Raw genomic sequence first — 17,202 nt, forward strand, 5'->3', positions numbered from 1 at the left:
GGAATGTGTCACAATCCACAGTGCATCGCACCCTGCTGCGTATGGGGCCCGAGTAGCTGCAGACCGGTCAGAGTGCCCATGATGATCCTTGTCCACCGTCAAAAGTGCCTACAATGGGCACGCGAGCATGGGAACTGGACCTTGGAACAGTGGAAGAAGGTCGCTTGGTCCCACGAGTCCCGTTTTCTTCTAGATCACGTGGATGGCCATGTACGTGCGCGCCGTTAACCTGGGGAAGTGATGGCACCAGGATGCACTGTGGGAAGACGACAAGCCGGTGGAGGGAGTGTGATGCTCTGGGAAATGTTCTGCTGGGAAACCCTGGGTCCGGCCATTCATGTCGACATCAATTTGACACGCGTCACCTCCCTAAACATTGTTGCAGACCAGGTACACCCCTTCATGGCAATGGTATTCCCTGATGGCAGTGGCCTGTTTCAGCAGGATAATGCACCCTGCCACACTGCACACATTGTTCAGGAATAGTGTGAGGAACATGATGAGATGATCACGGCGTTACCCTGGCCTCCAAATTCTCCAGATCTCAATCCGATTGAGCATCTGTGGGATGTGCTGGACCGACAAGTCCGATCCACAGCGGCTCCACCTCGCAACTTACAGGACTTGAAGGATCTGCTGCTAATGTTTTGGTGCCAGATACCACATGACACCTTCGGGGATCTTGTAAAATCCATGCCTCGGCGGGTCGGCGCTGTTCTGGTTGCACACGGAGAACCAACAGCATATTAGGCAGGTGGTCATAATGTTTTGGCTCATCAGTGTATATCGCGATATATAAAACATGCTATATCAAAAAGCCAATTTGATTTTGATTAAAGGTCTGGATCCAGATCCGACCTATCAATGGGATACAAAACGTAAACTCTTCAGCCTGGTGAAGGTATGCGCACTCCATCGAGTACCATTTTAGTTTATTTTGTTACAGCATCTCAGTTAATACATTTTCTACTGGACTCATAATTTTGCACCTCACTGCATATGACATATGGGGCAGGAACAAAAAAGTAATTAAAATAAAGATCTTTTTTTGTAAGACCAATTTGTGGAAGAAATAAATGACATGTTTTTAGAAGTTTGGGGTTTCATGCATTGCTGTGGAATTTTTTGCAAGTTAGTTCTCTCACGAAAAGGGATTACTTCAGCTGGTTACGCCAGATAAGAAAATAAAAATCACGCGATTTGCAAATGCACAAAGGCATTCTCCACTTCAATGGGTCCGCCATCTGTACTTCGGTTAGTTTGCTATCTGTGGAATCACTACCATTTGCGTGTTGAGTTCCTCTTTCATTCTCTCTACATGTACACAGATGAATCAAAATGAGCTTGCATATACATATATATATATATATATATATATATATATATATATATATATATATATATATATATATATATATATATATAGTTCTGGAAAAAAATTAAGAGACTACTGCAAAATTATCAGTTTTTCTAGTTTTACTATTTATAGGTTATGGTTTATAGGTTTCAGTAAAATGAACATGTTTGTTTTATTCGATAAACTACTGACAACATTTCTCCGAAATTCCAAATAAAAATATTGTCATTTTGAGCATTTATTTGCAAAAAATGACAACTGGTCAAAATAACAACAAAGATTCAGTGTTTTCAAACCTCAAGTAATACAAACAAAACAAGTTCATATTAATTTATAAACAACACAATACTAATGTTTTAACTGAGGAAGAGTTCAGAAATCAATATTTTGTGGAATATCCCTGATTTTCAATCACAGCTTTCATGCGTCTTGGCATGCTCTCCACCAGTCTTTCACATTGCTGTTGGGTGACTTTATGCCACTCCTGGAGCAAAAATTAAAGCAGCTCGGCTTTGTTTGATGGCTTGTGACCATCCATCTTCCTCTTGATCACATTCCAGAGGTTTTCAATGGGGTTCAGGGCTGGAGATTGGGCTGGCCATGACAGGGTCTTGATTGAATGGTCCTCCATCCACACCTTGATTGACCTGGCTGTGTGGCATGGAGCGTTGTCCTGCTGGAAAAACCAATCCTCAGAGTTGGGGAACATTGTCAGAGCAGAAGTAAGCAAGTGTTCTTCCAGGACAACCTTGTACGTGGCTTGATTCATGAGTCCTTCACAAAGACAAATCTGCCCGATTCCAGCCTTGCTGAAGCACCCCCAGATCATCACCGATCCTCCACCAAATTTCACAGTGGGTGCGAAACACTGTGGCTTGTCGGCCTCTTCAGGTCTCCATCTAACCATTAGACGACCAGGTGTTGGGCAAAGCTGAAAATTGTACTCATCAGAGAAGATGACCTTACTCCAGTCCTCTACAGTCCAATCCTTATGGTGTTTTGCAAACCTCAGCCTGGCTCTCCTTTGCTTCTCATTGATTAAGGGCTTTTTCTAGCTTTGCACGACTTCAGCCCTGCCCCTAGGAGCCTGTTTCGAATCGTCCTCACCGTGCACCTCACCCCAGCTGCCGTTTGCCATTCTTTTTGTAGGTCACTTGATGTCATCCTACGGTTGTTGAGTGACATTCGAATGAGTTGGCGGTCATCCCGGTCAGTGGAAAGTCGTTTTCACCCTCTGCCAGTCTGTAGCTTTGTTGTCCCCAATGTCTGCTGCTTGACCTTGTTCTTATGAACCGCCGTCTTTGAAATTTTAAGGATGGAAGCAACGTGACGCTCACTGTATCCCTCTGCCAGTAAAGCCAGAATTGAACCCTTCTTTTCCTCACTCAAAACTTTCCTTTTCTACTCCTTTGGCATGGTCAATAGTTATTTTTTTTGATTCCAATTACTTTTGAGCACAACCAGCACTGTTTTTGCCATCCAGCTGGTCCTATTGCAAGAGGATAGTGATGACCACAGCAGTGGTTTTCATACTTTTCCTTGTTAAATAAGATTCGGTTCAGGTGATCACCTAATCAGTACCTCACTAAGTAGAATGAGGTGTGCCTGTGTTGGAATTCAACAGACACTGGAATGGAATGGCTGCCATACATGTAGAGATGGTGATTAAAAAAAAAATTTTGGAGTGGTCTTTTTGTTTTTCCAGAGCTGTATATTCATATACATATATATATATATATATATATATATATATATATATATATATATATATATATATATATATATATATATATATATACATATATATACACATATACATATATACATATATATATATATACATATACATATACATATACATATACATATACATATACATATATATATATATATATATACACACATACAAATGCATATATATTGTTACCGATTTGGAAGCCATTTACACACAAACAGACAGCAGTCCCCAAGTTCAGTTATGTCGATAAGTATGTTATAGTTAGGGTCCCATCCCCTATGTCTAACGGGAATTACATGTGTGCGCTGCAAAGTTTCTTTATAGTTAGTTTTTTTTACAATAAATCCCCTTCACTTCTTCAAACCACCAACTCCATTGCCCACGTGTTTTTGGCTGAAGGCGTGGGCGGAGCCTCCATCGCTTCAGATTGAGGCTCCGCTCCAAAGAAGGGCATGGAGCGTTTCCTCTAGCTAATGGGTGAAGGGCGAGCAGGGCTGAGGCGCTCCGGCCAACGGGAGGCCAGCGTGCCGAAGGCTACTACAGAGCCTCTTCGGGGGGCGGGCCTCCGAGAAGCCCCGACACCCCCCCCCCCGAGATTCCCCGTCCAATCAGGAGGCTCATGACCTGAGGGCCAGCTCCGCCCCAGCCAGATGAAGTGTTCGCCTCGTCAAGGAGAGTGGAGTGGTTGTCAAGACCAGAGTACCGCAGTCATCGTGGTGATTGGCTTGGTCTTGGTGGCTTGGTCTCGGTCGTGGTCTACGGTCCTTTGCAGTGGCTCCTCGTTGTAGTGGTGGCCGAGCAGCCAGGGTCGTGGGCCCGTGGATTCCAGGACATGGGTTCGAGTCCCACCTTGGTGGGTTGGAGTCGGTGTGACCACACGAGGTGGGAAGGTACCCGGCAAGACCCTGGTCCCCAGCTCGCCTTTCCCTCCTGGGCTGAGGGGCCGAATATAGACCCACAGGGTCCATTTCTTGTGTGTGTGTGTGTGTGTGTGTGTGTGTGTGTGTGTGTGTGTGTGTGTGTGTGTGTGTGTGTGTGTGTGTGTGTGTGTGTGTGTGTGTGCGTGTGGTGCCCGTCCTGTAAGTAGAGACTGTTAAGTGCTTGTATTCATTGTAAATTGCATTTCTTTTATTCGGATAACTCTGCTCTGTGTCTTATTATTGTAAATAAATATCTGTTAAATGTTCCAGTTCGTTGCTCGTGTTTTCTTCCATTGACCCAGCATGGTGCATATTGAGAATTTGGGAGGCAGTGTGCCGTAAGTTGTCGTCTGGACCGACGGACTCTGGTAATTCCGCTCGGTTACACCGGACCGAGGTCGCTAAAGCGACCCGATTCGACAGAGTCCGTCGAGGGTGTGACTTCCCTGGTAATTTGACGACGTGGGTACTTAGGTATGTTAAAATTAGGCAATTAACCCCACCCCACGCTGTCGAAATATTGGCGACCACGGTCTGCGAAGGGACCCGTGACCTTTCGGACTTATCCGAGAGTCACGACCTAAATTCCGGGGTGTTCGGTGGAGACGACCCGACTGCTCCCCCTGGTGGTCGTTTATCACCGCCGAACCCCAGCCCACAACTATATATATACATATATATATATATATATATATATATATATATATATATATATATATATATATCTATATATATATATATATATATATATATATATATACATATACATATACATATACATATACATATACATATTGTTGTAGTTCTCACCGTGCCGCATGTGGACAACCGCTTTTAGCTAATTCGCGGCCGCACGCACCCACCGACCGTGGCAATCCCAGTCGCAGCTTTCGGATCACCGCTGAAATCCAGCTACGGGTGTGTTTTTAACCACACCGTAAATCAGCCAACTATTCTGTCCACGCGCGACAGAGTTGATCGCCGAATTGTCGATTTACCTAAGTATTCGCACAGACAGAAATGCCGGGGATTTACACCTCGACGGGACCCGTACAGACACGAGCCGCTTTATGCAGCTCGCGCCGTTTGCGATTGCCGAGCGGTTTATTATCGCCAAGCCCCGTCGGACGTGATTATCTTATTGGCTATTATTCCGAACGTAATTACGGCAACTCAATGGAGGAAGGGACGCAACGAGCAAGTGAATATTCAAACAAGGGCATTTATTTATAAATGCACATATGCAGTCAATGAAGCAATGGGGGGGGGGGGGGGGATGGGGACAAAGACACAAGCAAAAAGACCTACAGCCGATCTATTTATTACATAATGTGCAGGCACTTAACAGTTCGACTTGTAGGACAAGGTGCCACAGACTTCCATACAAAGAAAACCCCAGGAGAGGAAAGGGTAGAACAGGGCCCGTAGGCCTTTAATGGTTGTTTGGAGCCGCGATGACCGCAAGGCTCTGGGAGGCCGCGCAGGTTACCTGCCACCCTCGTGGTGACTCGCTGGGCGCTGGTTCAGCGACCCTCGGTGGCTCTGCCTGCACTCCGCGGGACTCCACCCGTGCCTTCAACGGCGCCTCCAATGGCGATCCGGCTGGCGACTCCTCTCCGGCTGCAACGGCGCCAATGACCAAGGAGAGAGACCAAGGAGAGGGACTCTCTTTCCCACTCGCTAACTGCCAGCTCAACTCCCTCCTCTGGACTGCCTTCTCAACACAGTGTCAGCGTCTCTCCCACCGTTCTCTCTCTCAACTCAGCGCCGAACCCAGACTGACTCGACTTCAGACGAACTCCATGGCGAACCCAGACTGGTTTCTTGGCGTTTTAGCCCGGCCTTTTATCACCCCGGCGCTTCGCCCCTCCCTTCGCGGCGCGCGGGGGAAAAAATCCGAGGAGTGATGGAGTTGTTTTTCTTCGGAGCAACGGTTTTTTTTTTACCGTTGCTTTCGTTTTCTTTATTTGTCGAGATGCCGTTGTGGTGGTGGAGGTGGCATGGTTGCAGTGTGGTTGGCGCTGTGGTGGGGATGGTGTGGTGGTCGAGATGCGGTTATGGTTGTTGAGATGCGGTTGTTTCAAATAAAAGATAGAACAGAATAACGGCTAACTCAAAGACGCACAGCCCGGTTACACGAATAAATCCCGTTAGACATCAGTGGGGAAATCTATCTGGACACAGACTTATCGACATAACTGATCTTCGGGGAACCTGAATGGTGTTCTGTGAATTTCCACAACCGTAACAATATATATATATATATATATATATATATATATATATATATATATATATATATATATATATATATATATATATATATATATAAATAGATATACACACATATATATATATATATATATATATATTATACACACACACACACACACACACACACACACACACACACACACACTTTTTTTTTCCACATATTCAGGTGAACACTTTCAATTCTCTTCGTACAAACTCGACTTGTATAAATGTACAGATTTATTGGATTGGTGGTGATTAGGAATGGATTGGTAGTGATTGGGTCAGCCACCAATCTCATGTGAAATCCTCAGAGGAACGTTTATCTTTGACAAATGAGAGGAATTATAGCTCATCATTAATTTAATTAGGTTAATTAATGATAACTTCATATGTGTTCCATTTTAAAATATGCTTGTTAAGATAAGGTTTATTTTTTTTTTTTTAATCTCAGCCTAACACACCAAAACAGACACTAATCACAGTTTATAATGACAACTTTAACAGGCTCGAATGAGCTAAGATCCTTGTCCTCTTAATGATGACGTCATAAAAACGAATATGACGTCATTGTGATTATCAGGTTTGCGATAATTTATCTGTGCTAATGCCCGGCTTGATTCCCGCAAACAAAATTCAAACAGCTTGCCGAGTTTCGGAGATAATGGGATAGGCGATTTCCATTAGCGGAGATATTTTGACGTCATAACTTTTTTTCTAGGAGGAATTTTCAAACTCGGAGATGGTGACTGTCTGTGCAGGGTATTTTTACATATATATATATATATATATATATATATATATATATATATATATATATATATATATATATATATATATATATATATATATATATATATATATGCCAAGTTTAAGGAAGTTTCGATGAAAACTGTAGGCTGTAAAACAAAAAAGTCCACAAGAACAACAATGCGAGTAAGACTTAGAGATCCTCCACAAGGATCTAAAAATGAAATTTTTCTTTGTATCAAAAGTATTTTTCCTTCGAACTTGGACCAATCTTTTTGACCCACCCCCCCCATACTTTATAAACAATCAACACTCAATTATCTTTAAATACTCCAGTTATTATCCACAATTCAATATAATACATCTATTGTATCAAATTAACAGGTTTATCAATTTGATTGAATTACGTTTTTGAAATCCATAATAGTTGTCGCTAAATATCACGGATGTATTTTTCACTAAACCTTGCTCGCTGTCCATGGAATCCCTTCCTTTGAACTAACTCAGTACTTAATCACAGTCCCATTTCCCGAAAACTCACCTCTGGACAAGTTCCTTGTTTCTGGTTCCTAGTCATGATAAAGTTTGTCATGACAAAAAAAGAATTCATTTCCTGAAGTGAAAACAATGTGGCAGAAACAGCTGGTTGTGGTTGGGATCATGTGCCGATAGGTTTACAAATGAAGTGGTTAACATTTGCAATTTTCCTACCTGAGGTGGAACGACATAGTCGGCAGGGTCCCAAGTCCAAGGGTGCTGCTCCTTGTTAGTGACCGCCACCCCCTTTACCTTTATGCTGACCGAGCTTACGACTTCTTCGTTTTCACGGTAACCCTTCTTCACGTAGATAACATACCTACAGGTCATCATAGATCACAAACATCAAAGAGGTTAGTTCATTGTTAGAAAAACCAAGAGCAAGGAAACGTTTCAATTATTCATCAATCACTTTGGTAAAAGATGCACTCATATTAGAGAATCATCAATTTGGTTTCAGACCAGGTCACTCTACCCTGGATATGCTGCTTCTGCTCTCCCAACAACGGATGCAGGTACTCAATGCCAGACATGAAATCAGACACACATCCCCAGACATTAGGAATTAAAATAAAGATCTTTTGCTTGCTTTTGACACGGTTTGGCACCCTGCCCTACTCACCAAACTCTCTTCCTATGGTATCAAGGCCATCTCCACTCATGGCTCGCAGACTTCCTCTCCTGTCGCAGTCAACGTGTGGCCCTAAATGGAGTTCTTTCATCCCCCTTCCTGTCCTGGCTGGAGTTCCTCAAGGTAGCGTTCTGGGCCCTGTTCTATTTCTGGTTTTCATCAACGATCTCTCCGACTCTCTGGAAAATCCTCTTTATCTCTTTGCTGATGACTCCACCCTCTGCCGTACCATCTGTCATCCCTCAGACCGGCAAGCAGCAGCTTCTTCACTCTCAGCAGATCTGAATAAAATCACAAACTGGTCCAACACGTGGAACATATCTTTCAATCCGGACAAATCTCACAATCTCACCACGTCTCTCCGAAAGGACCGTTTAGACCCCCCCCCCCCCAATCTACTTTCTCAACAATCCTCTGGAAGAAGTCCTTCCATTCAAGCTTCTTGGTCTCACTATCTGCCATGATCTTTCCTGGGAAAGCCACATTTCCAACCTGGCCTCCAAAGCCAGTCGCTGACTGGGCATCCTCCGTCATGCAAAGTCCTTCCTCAGCCCACCTGAGCTCCTGACCACATACAAAGCTTTCGTCCACAGCCTGATGGAGTACTGCTCTCCCCTCTGGGCTGCTGCTCCTGCCTCACACCTTTCTCGGCTTCACACTGTGGAAACCAAGGCATTTACGATCATTGGTATCTCTCACAATGAGGCTGAATCTTTGGGCCTCTCACTTTCTCACCACAGGCAGGTCGATGGACATTCTGTCTTCTACCGTTTCCTCTCCGGTCTCGCCCCACCTGCTCTCTCTGTGATATGTCCCCTCCATATTTCAGCAGGGCACTCAAGGTCCGCCAACAACCCCCTTCTGGTAAAAATACCAAAATCACAAATTACTGCTCACCTTCACTCTTTCATTCCTCTTTTTCCCCACCTTTGGAATAAACTCCCACACTCTCTTCAATCCCATTCTTCCCTCCAGGCCTTCAAAACAGCTGTTCACCACCACCTATCATCCCCCATCCAAATCCTTGATCTTTTCTACCCCCATTAATCCACCCCAAACACACCTCTTTCAAATTTCCTGCTTTCCTTCCTGAAAGTCCCTGTAATGTCCATCTTGTTTACCCCATGTTCCCCGCCGCATCCCTCTCCCTTCCACACATCTCCTAATGTCTCTGTTCCCACTGTTTTGTCCTTCCCACTCCCTCCCCTCATGTCTCATGCCCCCCCGTGATGCGAGTTGTGTGGTCACTCTCATACGAGTCTTGACAATGTAGAAAAAAAAAAAAACTGAGATGTGATGGGTTTTCCTCCAAAAATAACCGAGCTGTTAACTTACGAGTTTCCTTTCACAGCCAACATTATATGGATGTTGTTCAATCAGCTAATATGTACATCATCAGTCCCAGGATTCAACCTGGTGGTATGTATTGACATTCATGGGCTTTTCCTGCAGTCATGGGCCTGTCGAGCCGTTTGAGCGTTTCCTTCCATCTGTGACTCTTTACTGCTTTGCGTCCTCTGACTCATCAATGCACTGCGTGTTGTCATATTTTCGTATGATGATGATGATGATGATGATGATGATGATGATGACTGCAAGTAGCAAGAGGCACAATGAGTTAACTTTAAATAAAAAAAAAATCACTATTGGTAAAATGTTTATACTTTTTTTTTTACGGCTTGTGATGAATCAGCTTCAAACAATCTGCATCGTGATCCAAAGGACTTGAATGTGTCGTCTCTCGTCCACCCTCAGGGGGGCAAGGGGCCAATTTCAATTGTGCCCATGACCAGCTCTCAGGTACCCCAGCACGTATACAAACTTGGTGGAGATTGACCAAACCATTTTGCTTCTACAAGGTTTATACATCACTTAGAATTGGTGTATTTTAGTATCATGATGATGATGATATTCTCAGCGGTTCCATTCAGAAACCAATACAGAGTCGAGTCTCAAGCCTCAGAATGGATTGAATGGATCGATTGGCCAAATTAGAAGCCGCAAGACGGAAGCCTCACCCTGCCCAAACCATCGTCGATGCTACCATCGCGGTACTTCCTGCCAAGTGGATAATTGGCTACAAATCAACTGTTAAGATCAAAGTACCCACATTTAACCCTCTCTTTTGCAATGGATGATGTGATACCTGAACATGTATACGCACGTACATGATAAGCATACTCTGCAGCAAAGTGATACCTATCAGAAATGATAACATTGTTGAGATGAGAGTTTTTGGGTTTCATTGTTCCATTTAACTTTTAATTTGGTATCAAACAGAGTATGAAGCTTTACAATACCGTAGGGAGGAGACAGATTATCCAACAGTTATCTCAGCAATAGATCATATTCAAAAATGAAGGCACCACCAAGTAGCACAAATACCCAGCAAGGTAAGGCTCAGGTCAGACGTTTTGACGACGGAGTAGTCTTCATACAGGACTGTTCAGGCATCATGCACCAGGTGTTCGGTACCCTGAAGTGAAAGATGGTGAGGACGGTCATGCGATTGCCATGTGGAGATGGTGAAACGGAGCATGTTCATAATCATCATGCCTATTGCAGTTGAGTGATGCCCTCCCTCATCCCCCAATGGAGGACACAGTGCGCACTGAATGGAGTTCCAGATGAAGACCACTCGGTGGTCAAGAGTGCTGATCCTCACCTGGCTGGGCAACTTTTCAAGTTGGTGGTGCTTAAAATTTGTTTGTTTTTGGTGTTTTTAAACATGGATCATTCAAACTGCAAAGGGTTTCTTAAAGTCTGCAAAAGGTGATTTCTTCCTTTGATTCCAAAGCTCGAAAAAAAAAGACAAAATAACCATGTTGCTTGTCCAAAAAAACAACACCGGAAAAATCGAAAATCAACATGGACCGTCAGGTTCCAGCTTGTCCACCACTAAAAACATGGAAAATCTGTACATGTAATCACATGGTCTAATGAGGTTCCAGCTTGTCCACCACTAAAAACACGGAAAATTTGCACATGTAATCACATGGACCATCAGGTTTCCAGCTTGTCCACCACTATAAACACGGATAATCTGTACATGTAATCACATGGTCTATCAGGTTCCAGCTTGTCTACCACTAAAAACACGGAAAATCTGCACATGTAATCACATGGTCGCTCACGTTTCAGCTTGTCCACCACTAAAAACACGGGAAATCTGTATACATAATCTACATGGACCATCAGATTCCAGCTTGTCCTCCACTATAAACATGGAAATTCTGTACACGTAATCACATGGACCATCAGGTTCCAGCTTGTCCTCCACTATAAACACGGAAAATCTGTACACGTAATCACATGGACCATCTGGTTCCAGCTTGTCCTCCACTATAAACACGGATAATCTGTACATGTAATCACATGGTCTATCAGGTTCAAACTTGTCCTCCACGATAAACACGGAAAATCTGTACACGTAATCACATGGACCATCGGGTTTCCAGCTTGTCCACCACTATAAACACGGAAAATCTGTACACGTAATCACATGGACCATCGGGTTTCCAGCTTGTCCTCCACTATAAACACGGATAATCTGTACATGTAATCACATGGTCTATCAGGTTCAAACTTGTCCTCCACTATGAACACGGAAAATCTGTACACGTAATCACATGGACCATCAGCTTTCAGCTTGTCCACCACGATAAAGACGGAAAATCTATACACGTAATCACATGGACCATCAGGTTCCAGCTTGTCCTCCACTATAAACACGGAAAATCTGTACACGTAATCACATGGACCATCAGCTTCCAGCTTGTCCACCACGATAAAGACGGAAAATCTATACACGTAATCACATGGACCATCAGGTTCCAGCTTGTCCTCCACTATAAACACGGAAAATCTGTACACGTAATCACATGGACCATCAGCTTCCAGCTTGTCCTCCACTATAAACACGGATAATCTGTACATGTAATCACATGGTCTATCAGGTTCAAACTTGTCCTCCACTATAAACACGGAAAATCTGTACACGTAATCACATGGACCATCGGGTTTCCAGCTTGTCCACCACTATAAACACGGAAAATCTGTACACGTAATCACATGGACCATCGGGTTTCCAGCTTGTCCTTCACTATAAACACGGAAAATCTGTACACGTAATCACATGGACCATCAGCTTCCAGCTTGTCCTCCACTATAAACACGGATAATCTGTACATGTAATCACATGGTCTATCAGGTTCAAACTTGTCCTCCACTATAAACACGGAAAATCTGTACACGTAATCACATGGACCATCGGGTTTCCAGCTTGTCCTTCACTATAAACACGGAAAATCTGTACACGTAATCACATGGTCTTTCAGGTTCAAACTTGTCCTCCACTATGAACACGGAAAATCTGTACACGTAATGACATAGTCTATTAGGTTCAAACTTGTCCTCCACTAGAAACACGGAAAATCTGTACACGTAATCACATGGACCATCAGGTTCCAGCTTGTCCTCCACTATAAACACGGAAAATCTGTACACGTAATCACATGGACCATCAGGTTCCAGCTTGTCCTCCACTATAAACATGGAAAATCTGTACACTTAATCACATGGACCATCGGGTTTCCAGCTTGTCCTCCACTATAAACACGGAAAATCTGTACACGTAATCACATGGACCATCAGGTTCCAGCTTGTCCTCCACTATAAACACGGAAAATCTGTACATGTAATCACATGGACCATCAGGTTCAAACTTGTCCTCCACTATAAACACAGAAAATCTGTACACGTAATCACATGGACCATCAGGTTCCAGCTTGTCCTCCACTATAAACACGGATAATCTGTACATGTAATCACATGGACCATCAGGTTCAAACTTGTCCTCCACTATAAACACGGAAAATCTGTACACGTAATCACATGGACCATCAGGTTCCAACTTGTCCTCCACCATAAACACAGAAAATCTGTACATGTAATGTACGTGGTCCATCAGGTTCAAACTTGTCCACCACTTTAAACACGGAAAATCTGTACACGTAATCACATGGTTCATCAGGTTCAAACTTGTCCTCCACTTTAACACGGAAAATCTGTACATGTAATCACATGGTCTATCAGGTTCCAGCTTGTCCTCCACGAAAAATCTGTACATGTAATCAAATGGTCCATCAGGTTCAAACTTGTCCTCCACTATAAACACGGAAAATCTGTACACGTAATCACATGGTCTATCAGGTTCAAACTTGTCCTCCAGTATAAACACGGAAAATCTGTACACGTAATCACATGGACCATCAGGTTCCAGCTTGTCCACCACTATAAATACGGAAAATCTGTACATGTAATCACATGGTCTATCAGGTTCAAACTTGTCCTCCAATATAAACACGGAAAATCTGTACATGTAATCACATGTACCATCAGGTTCCAGCTTGTCCACCACGATAAAGACGGAAAATCTGTACACGTAATCACATGGACCATCAGGTTCCAGCTTGTCCACCACGATAAACACGGAAAATCTGTACACGTAATCACATGGACCATCAGGTTCCAGCTTGTCCTCCACTATAAACACGGAAAATCTGTACATGTAATCACATGGTCTATCAGGTTCCAGCTTGTCCTCCACTATAAACACGGAAAATCTGTACACGCAATCACATGGTCTATCAGGTTCAAACTTGTCCTCCACTATAAACACGGAAAATCTGTACACGTAATCACATGGACCATCGGGTTTCCAGCTTGTCCACCACGATAAAGACGGAAAATCTATACACGTAATCACATGGACCATCAGGTTCCAGCTTGTCCTCCACTATAAACACGGAAAATCTGTACATGCAATCACATGGTCTATCAGGTTCAAACTTGTCCTCCACTATAAACACGGAAAATCTGTACACGTAATCACATGGACCATCAGCTTTCAGCTTGTCCACCACGATAAAGACGGAAAATCTATACACGTAATCACATGGACCATCAGGTTCCAGCTTGTCCTCCACTATAAACACGGAAAATCTGTACACGTAATCACATGGACCATCAGCTTCCAGCTTGTCCACCACGATAAAGACGGAAAATCTATACACGTAATCACATGGACCATCAGGTTCCAGCTTGTCCTCCACTATAAACACGGAAAATCTGTACACGTAATCACATGGACCATCAGCTTCCAGCTTGTCCTCCACTATAAACACGGATAATCTGTACATGTAATCACATGGTCTATCAGGTTCAAACTTGTCCTCCACTATAAACACGGAAAATCTGTACACGTAATCACATGGACCATCGGGTTTCCAGCTTGTCCACCACTATAAACACGGAAAATCTGTACACGTAATCACATGGACCATCGGGTTTCCAGCTTGTCCTCCACTATAATAACGGAAAATCTGTACACGTAATCACATGGACCATCAGGTTCCAGCTTGTCCTCCACTATAAACACGGATAATCTGTACATGTAATCACATGGTCTATCAGGTTCAAACTTGTCCTCCACGATAAACACGGAAAATCTGTACACGTAATCACATGGACCATCGGGTTTCCAGCTTGTCCACCACTATAAACACGGAAAATCTGTACACGTAATCACATGGACCATCGGGTTTCCAGCTTGTCCTCCACTATAAACACGGATAATCTGTACATGTAATCACATGGTCTATCAGGTTCAAACTTGTCCTCCACTATGAACACGGAAAATCTGTACACGTAATCACATGGACCATCAGGTTCCAGCTTGTCCTCCACTATAAACACGGAAAATCTGTACACGTAATCACATGGACCATCAGGTTCCAGCTTGTCCTCCACTATAAACACGGAAAATCTGTACACGTAATCACATGGACCATCAGCTTCCAGCTTGTCCACCACGATAAAGACGGAAAATCTATACACGTAATCACATGGACCATCAGGTTCCAGCTTGTCCTCCACTATAAACACGGAAAATCTGTACACGTAATCACATGGACCATCAGGTTCCAGCTTGTCCACCACGATAAAGACGGAAAATCTATACACGTAATCACATGGACCATCAGGTTCCAGCTTGTCCTCCACTATAAACACGGAAAATCTGTACACGTAATCACATGGACCATCAGCTTCCAGCTTGTCCTCCACTATAAACACGGATAATCTGTACATGTAATCACATGGTCTATCAGGTTCAAACTTGTCCTCCACTATAAACACGGAAAATCTGTACACGTAATCACATGGACCATCGGGTTTCCAGCTTGTCCTTCACTATAAACACGGAAAATCTGTACACGTAATCACATGGACCATCAGGTTCCAGCTTGTCCACCACTATAAACACGGAAAATCTGTACATGTAATCACATGGTCTTTCAGGTTCAAACTTGTCCTCCACTATGAACACGGAAAATCTGTACACGTAATGACATAGTCTATTAGGTTCAAACTTGTCCTCCACTAGAAACACGGAAAATCTGTACACGTAATCACATGGACCATCAGGTTCCAGCTTGTCCTCCACTATAAACACGGAAAATCTGTACACGTAATCACATGGACCATCAGGTTCCAGCTTGTCCTCCACTATAAACATGGAAAATCTGTACACGTAATCACATGGACCATCGGGTTTCCAGCTTGTCCTCCACTATAAACACGGAAAATCTGTACACGTAATCACATGGACCATCAGGTTCCAGCTTGTCCTCCACTATAAACACGGAAAATCTGTACATGTAATCACATGGACCATCAGGTTCCAGCTTGTCCTCCACTATAAACACGGAAAATCTGTACACGTAATCACATGGACCATCAGGTTCCAACTTGTCCTCCACCATAAACACAGAAAATCTGTACATGTAATGTACGTGGTCCATCAGGTTCAAACTTGTCCACCACTTTAAACACGGAAAATCTGTACACGTAATCACATGGTTCATCAGGTTCAAACTTGTCCTCCACTTTAACACGGAAAATCTGTACATGTAATCACATGGTCTATCAGGTTCCAGCTTGTCCTCCACGAAAAATCTGTACATGTAATCAAATGGTCCATCAGGTTCAAACTTGTCCTCCACTATAAACACGGAAAATCTGTACATGTAATCACATGGACCATCAGGTTCAAACTTGTCCTCCAGTATAAACACGGAAAATCTGTACACGTAATCACATGGACCATCAGGTTCCAGCTTGTCCACCACTATAAATACGGAAAATCTGTACACGTAATCACATGGTCTATCAGGTTCAAACTTGTCCTCCACTATAAACACGGAAAATCTGTACACGTAATCACATGGACCATCAGGTTCCAGCTTGTCCTCCACTATAAACACGGAAAATCTGTACACGTAATCACATGGACCATCGGGTTCCAGCTTGTCCTCCACTATAAACATGGAAAATCTGTACATGTAATCACATGGACCATCAGGTTCCAGCTTGTCCTCCACTATAAACACGGAAAATCTGTACATGTAATCACATGGTCCATCAGGTTCCAGCTTGTCCTGCACTATAAACACGGAAAATCTGTACACGTAATCACATGGACCATCAGGTTCCAGCTTGTCCTCCACTATAAACACGGAAAATCTGTACACGTAATCACATGGTTCATCAGGTTCAAACTTGTCCTCCACTATAAACACGGAAAATCTGTACACGTAATCACATGGTCCATCAGGTTCCAGCTTGTCCTCCACTATAAACACGGAAAATCTGTACACGTAATCACATGGACCATCAGGTTCCAGCTTGTCCTCCACTATAAACACGGAAAATCTGTACACGTAATCACATGGACCATCAGCTTCCAGCTTGTCCTCCACTATAAACACGGAAAATCTGTACACGTAATCACATGGACCATCAGGTTCCAGCTTGTCCTCCACTATAAACACGGAAAATCTGTACACGTAATCACATGGACCATCAGGTTCCAGCTTGTCCTCCACTATAAACACGGAAAATCTGTACATGTAATCACATGGTCCATCAGGTTCCAGCTTGTCCTGCACTATAAACA

At 43.4% G+C, this 17,202-nt stretch overlaps 1 protein-coding gene across 2 annotated transcripts in view; it reads right to left on the minus strand.

Moving 5' to 3' along the window:
* Positions 1–17,202, minus strand: part of LOC147025742 (P2X purinoceptor 4-like) — a 112,925-nt gene that overhangs the window by 64,654 nt on the left and 31,069 nt on the right. For both annotated transcript variants that reach the window (XM_085880441.1, XM_085880440.1), the window contains exons 3-4: positions 7,730–7,874; positions 7,560–7,631 (exon numbers count right to left, since the gene is read on the minus strand). In XM_085880441.1, the coding sequence (XP_085736567.1) occupies positions 7,560–7,631; positions 7,730–7,874 (217 nt within the window). The remainder of the gene's footprint in view (positions 1–7,559; positions 7,632–7,729; positions 7,875–17,202) is intronic.

Source organism: Eptatretus burgeri, chromosome 5, assembly GCF_056783735.1.
Source record: "Eptatretus burgeri isolate ZD-2024b chromosome 5, Ebu_testis_v1, whole genome shotgun sequence".
In the NCBI taxonomy this organism is placed as follows: domain Eukaryota; kingdom Metazoa; phylum Chordata; class Myxini; order Myxiniformes; family Myxinidae; genus Eptatretus; species Eptatretus burgeri.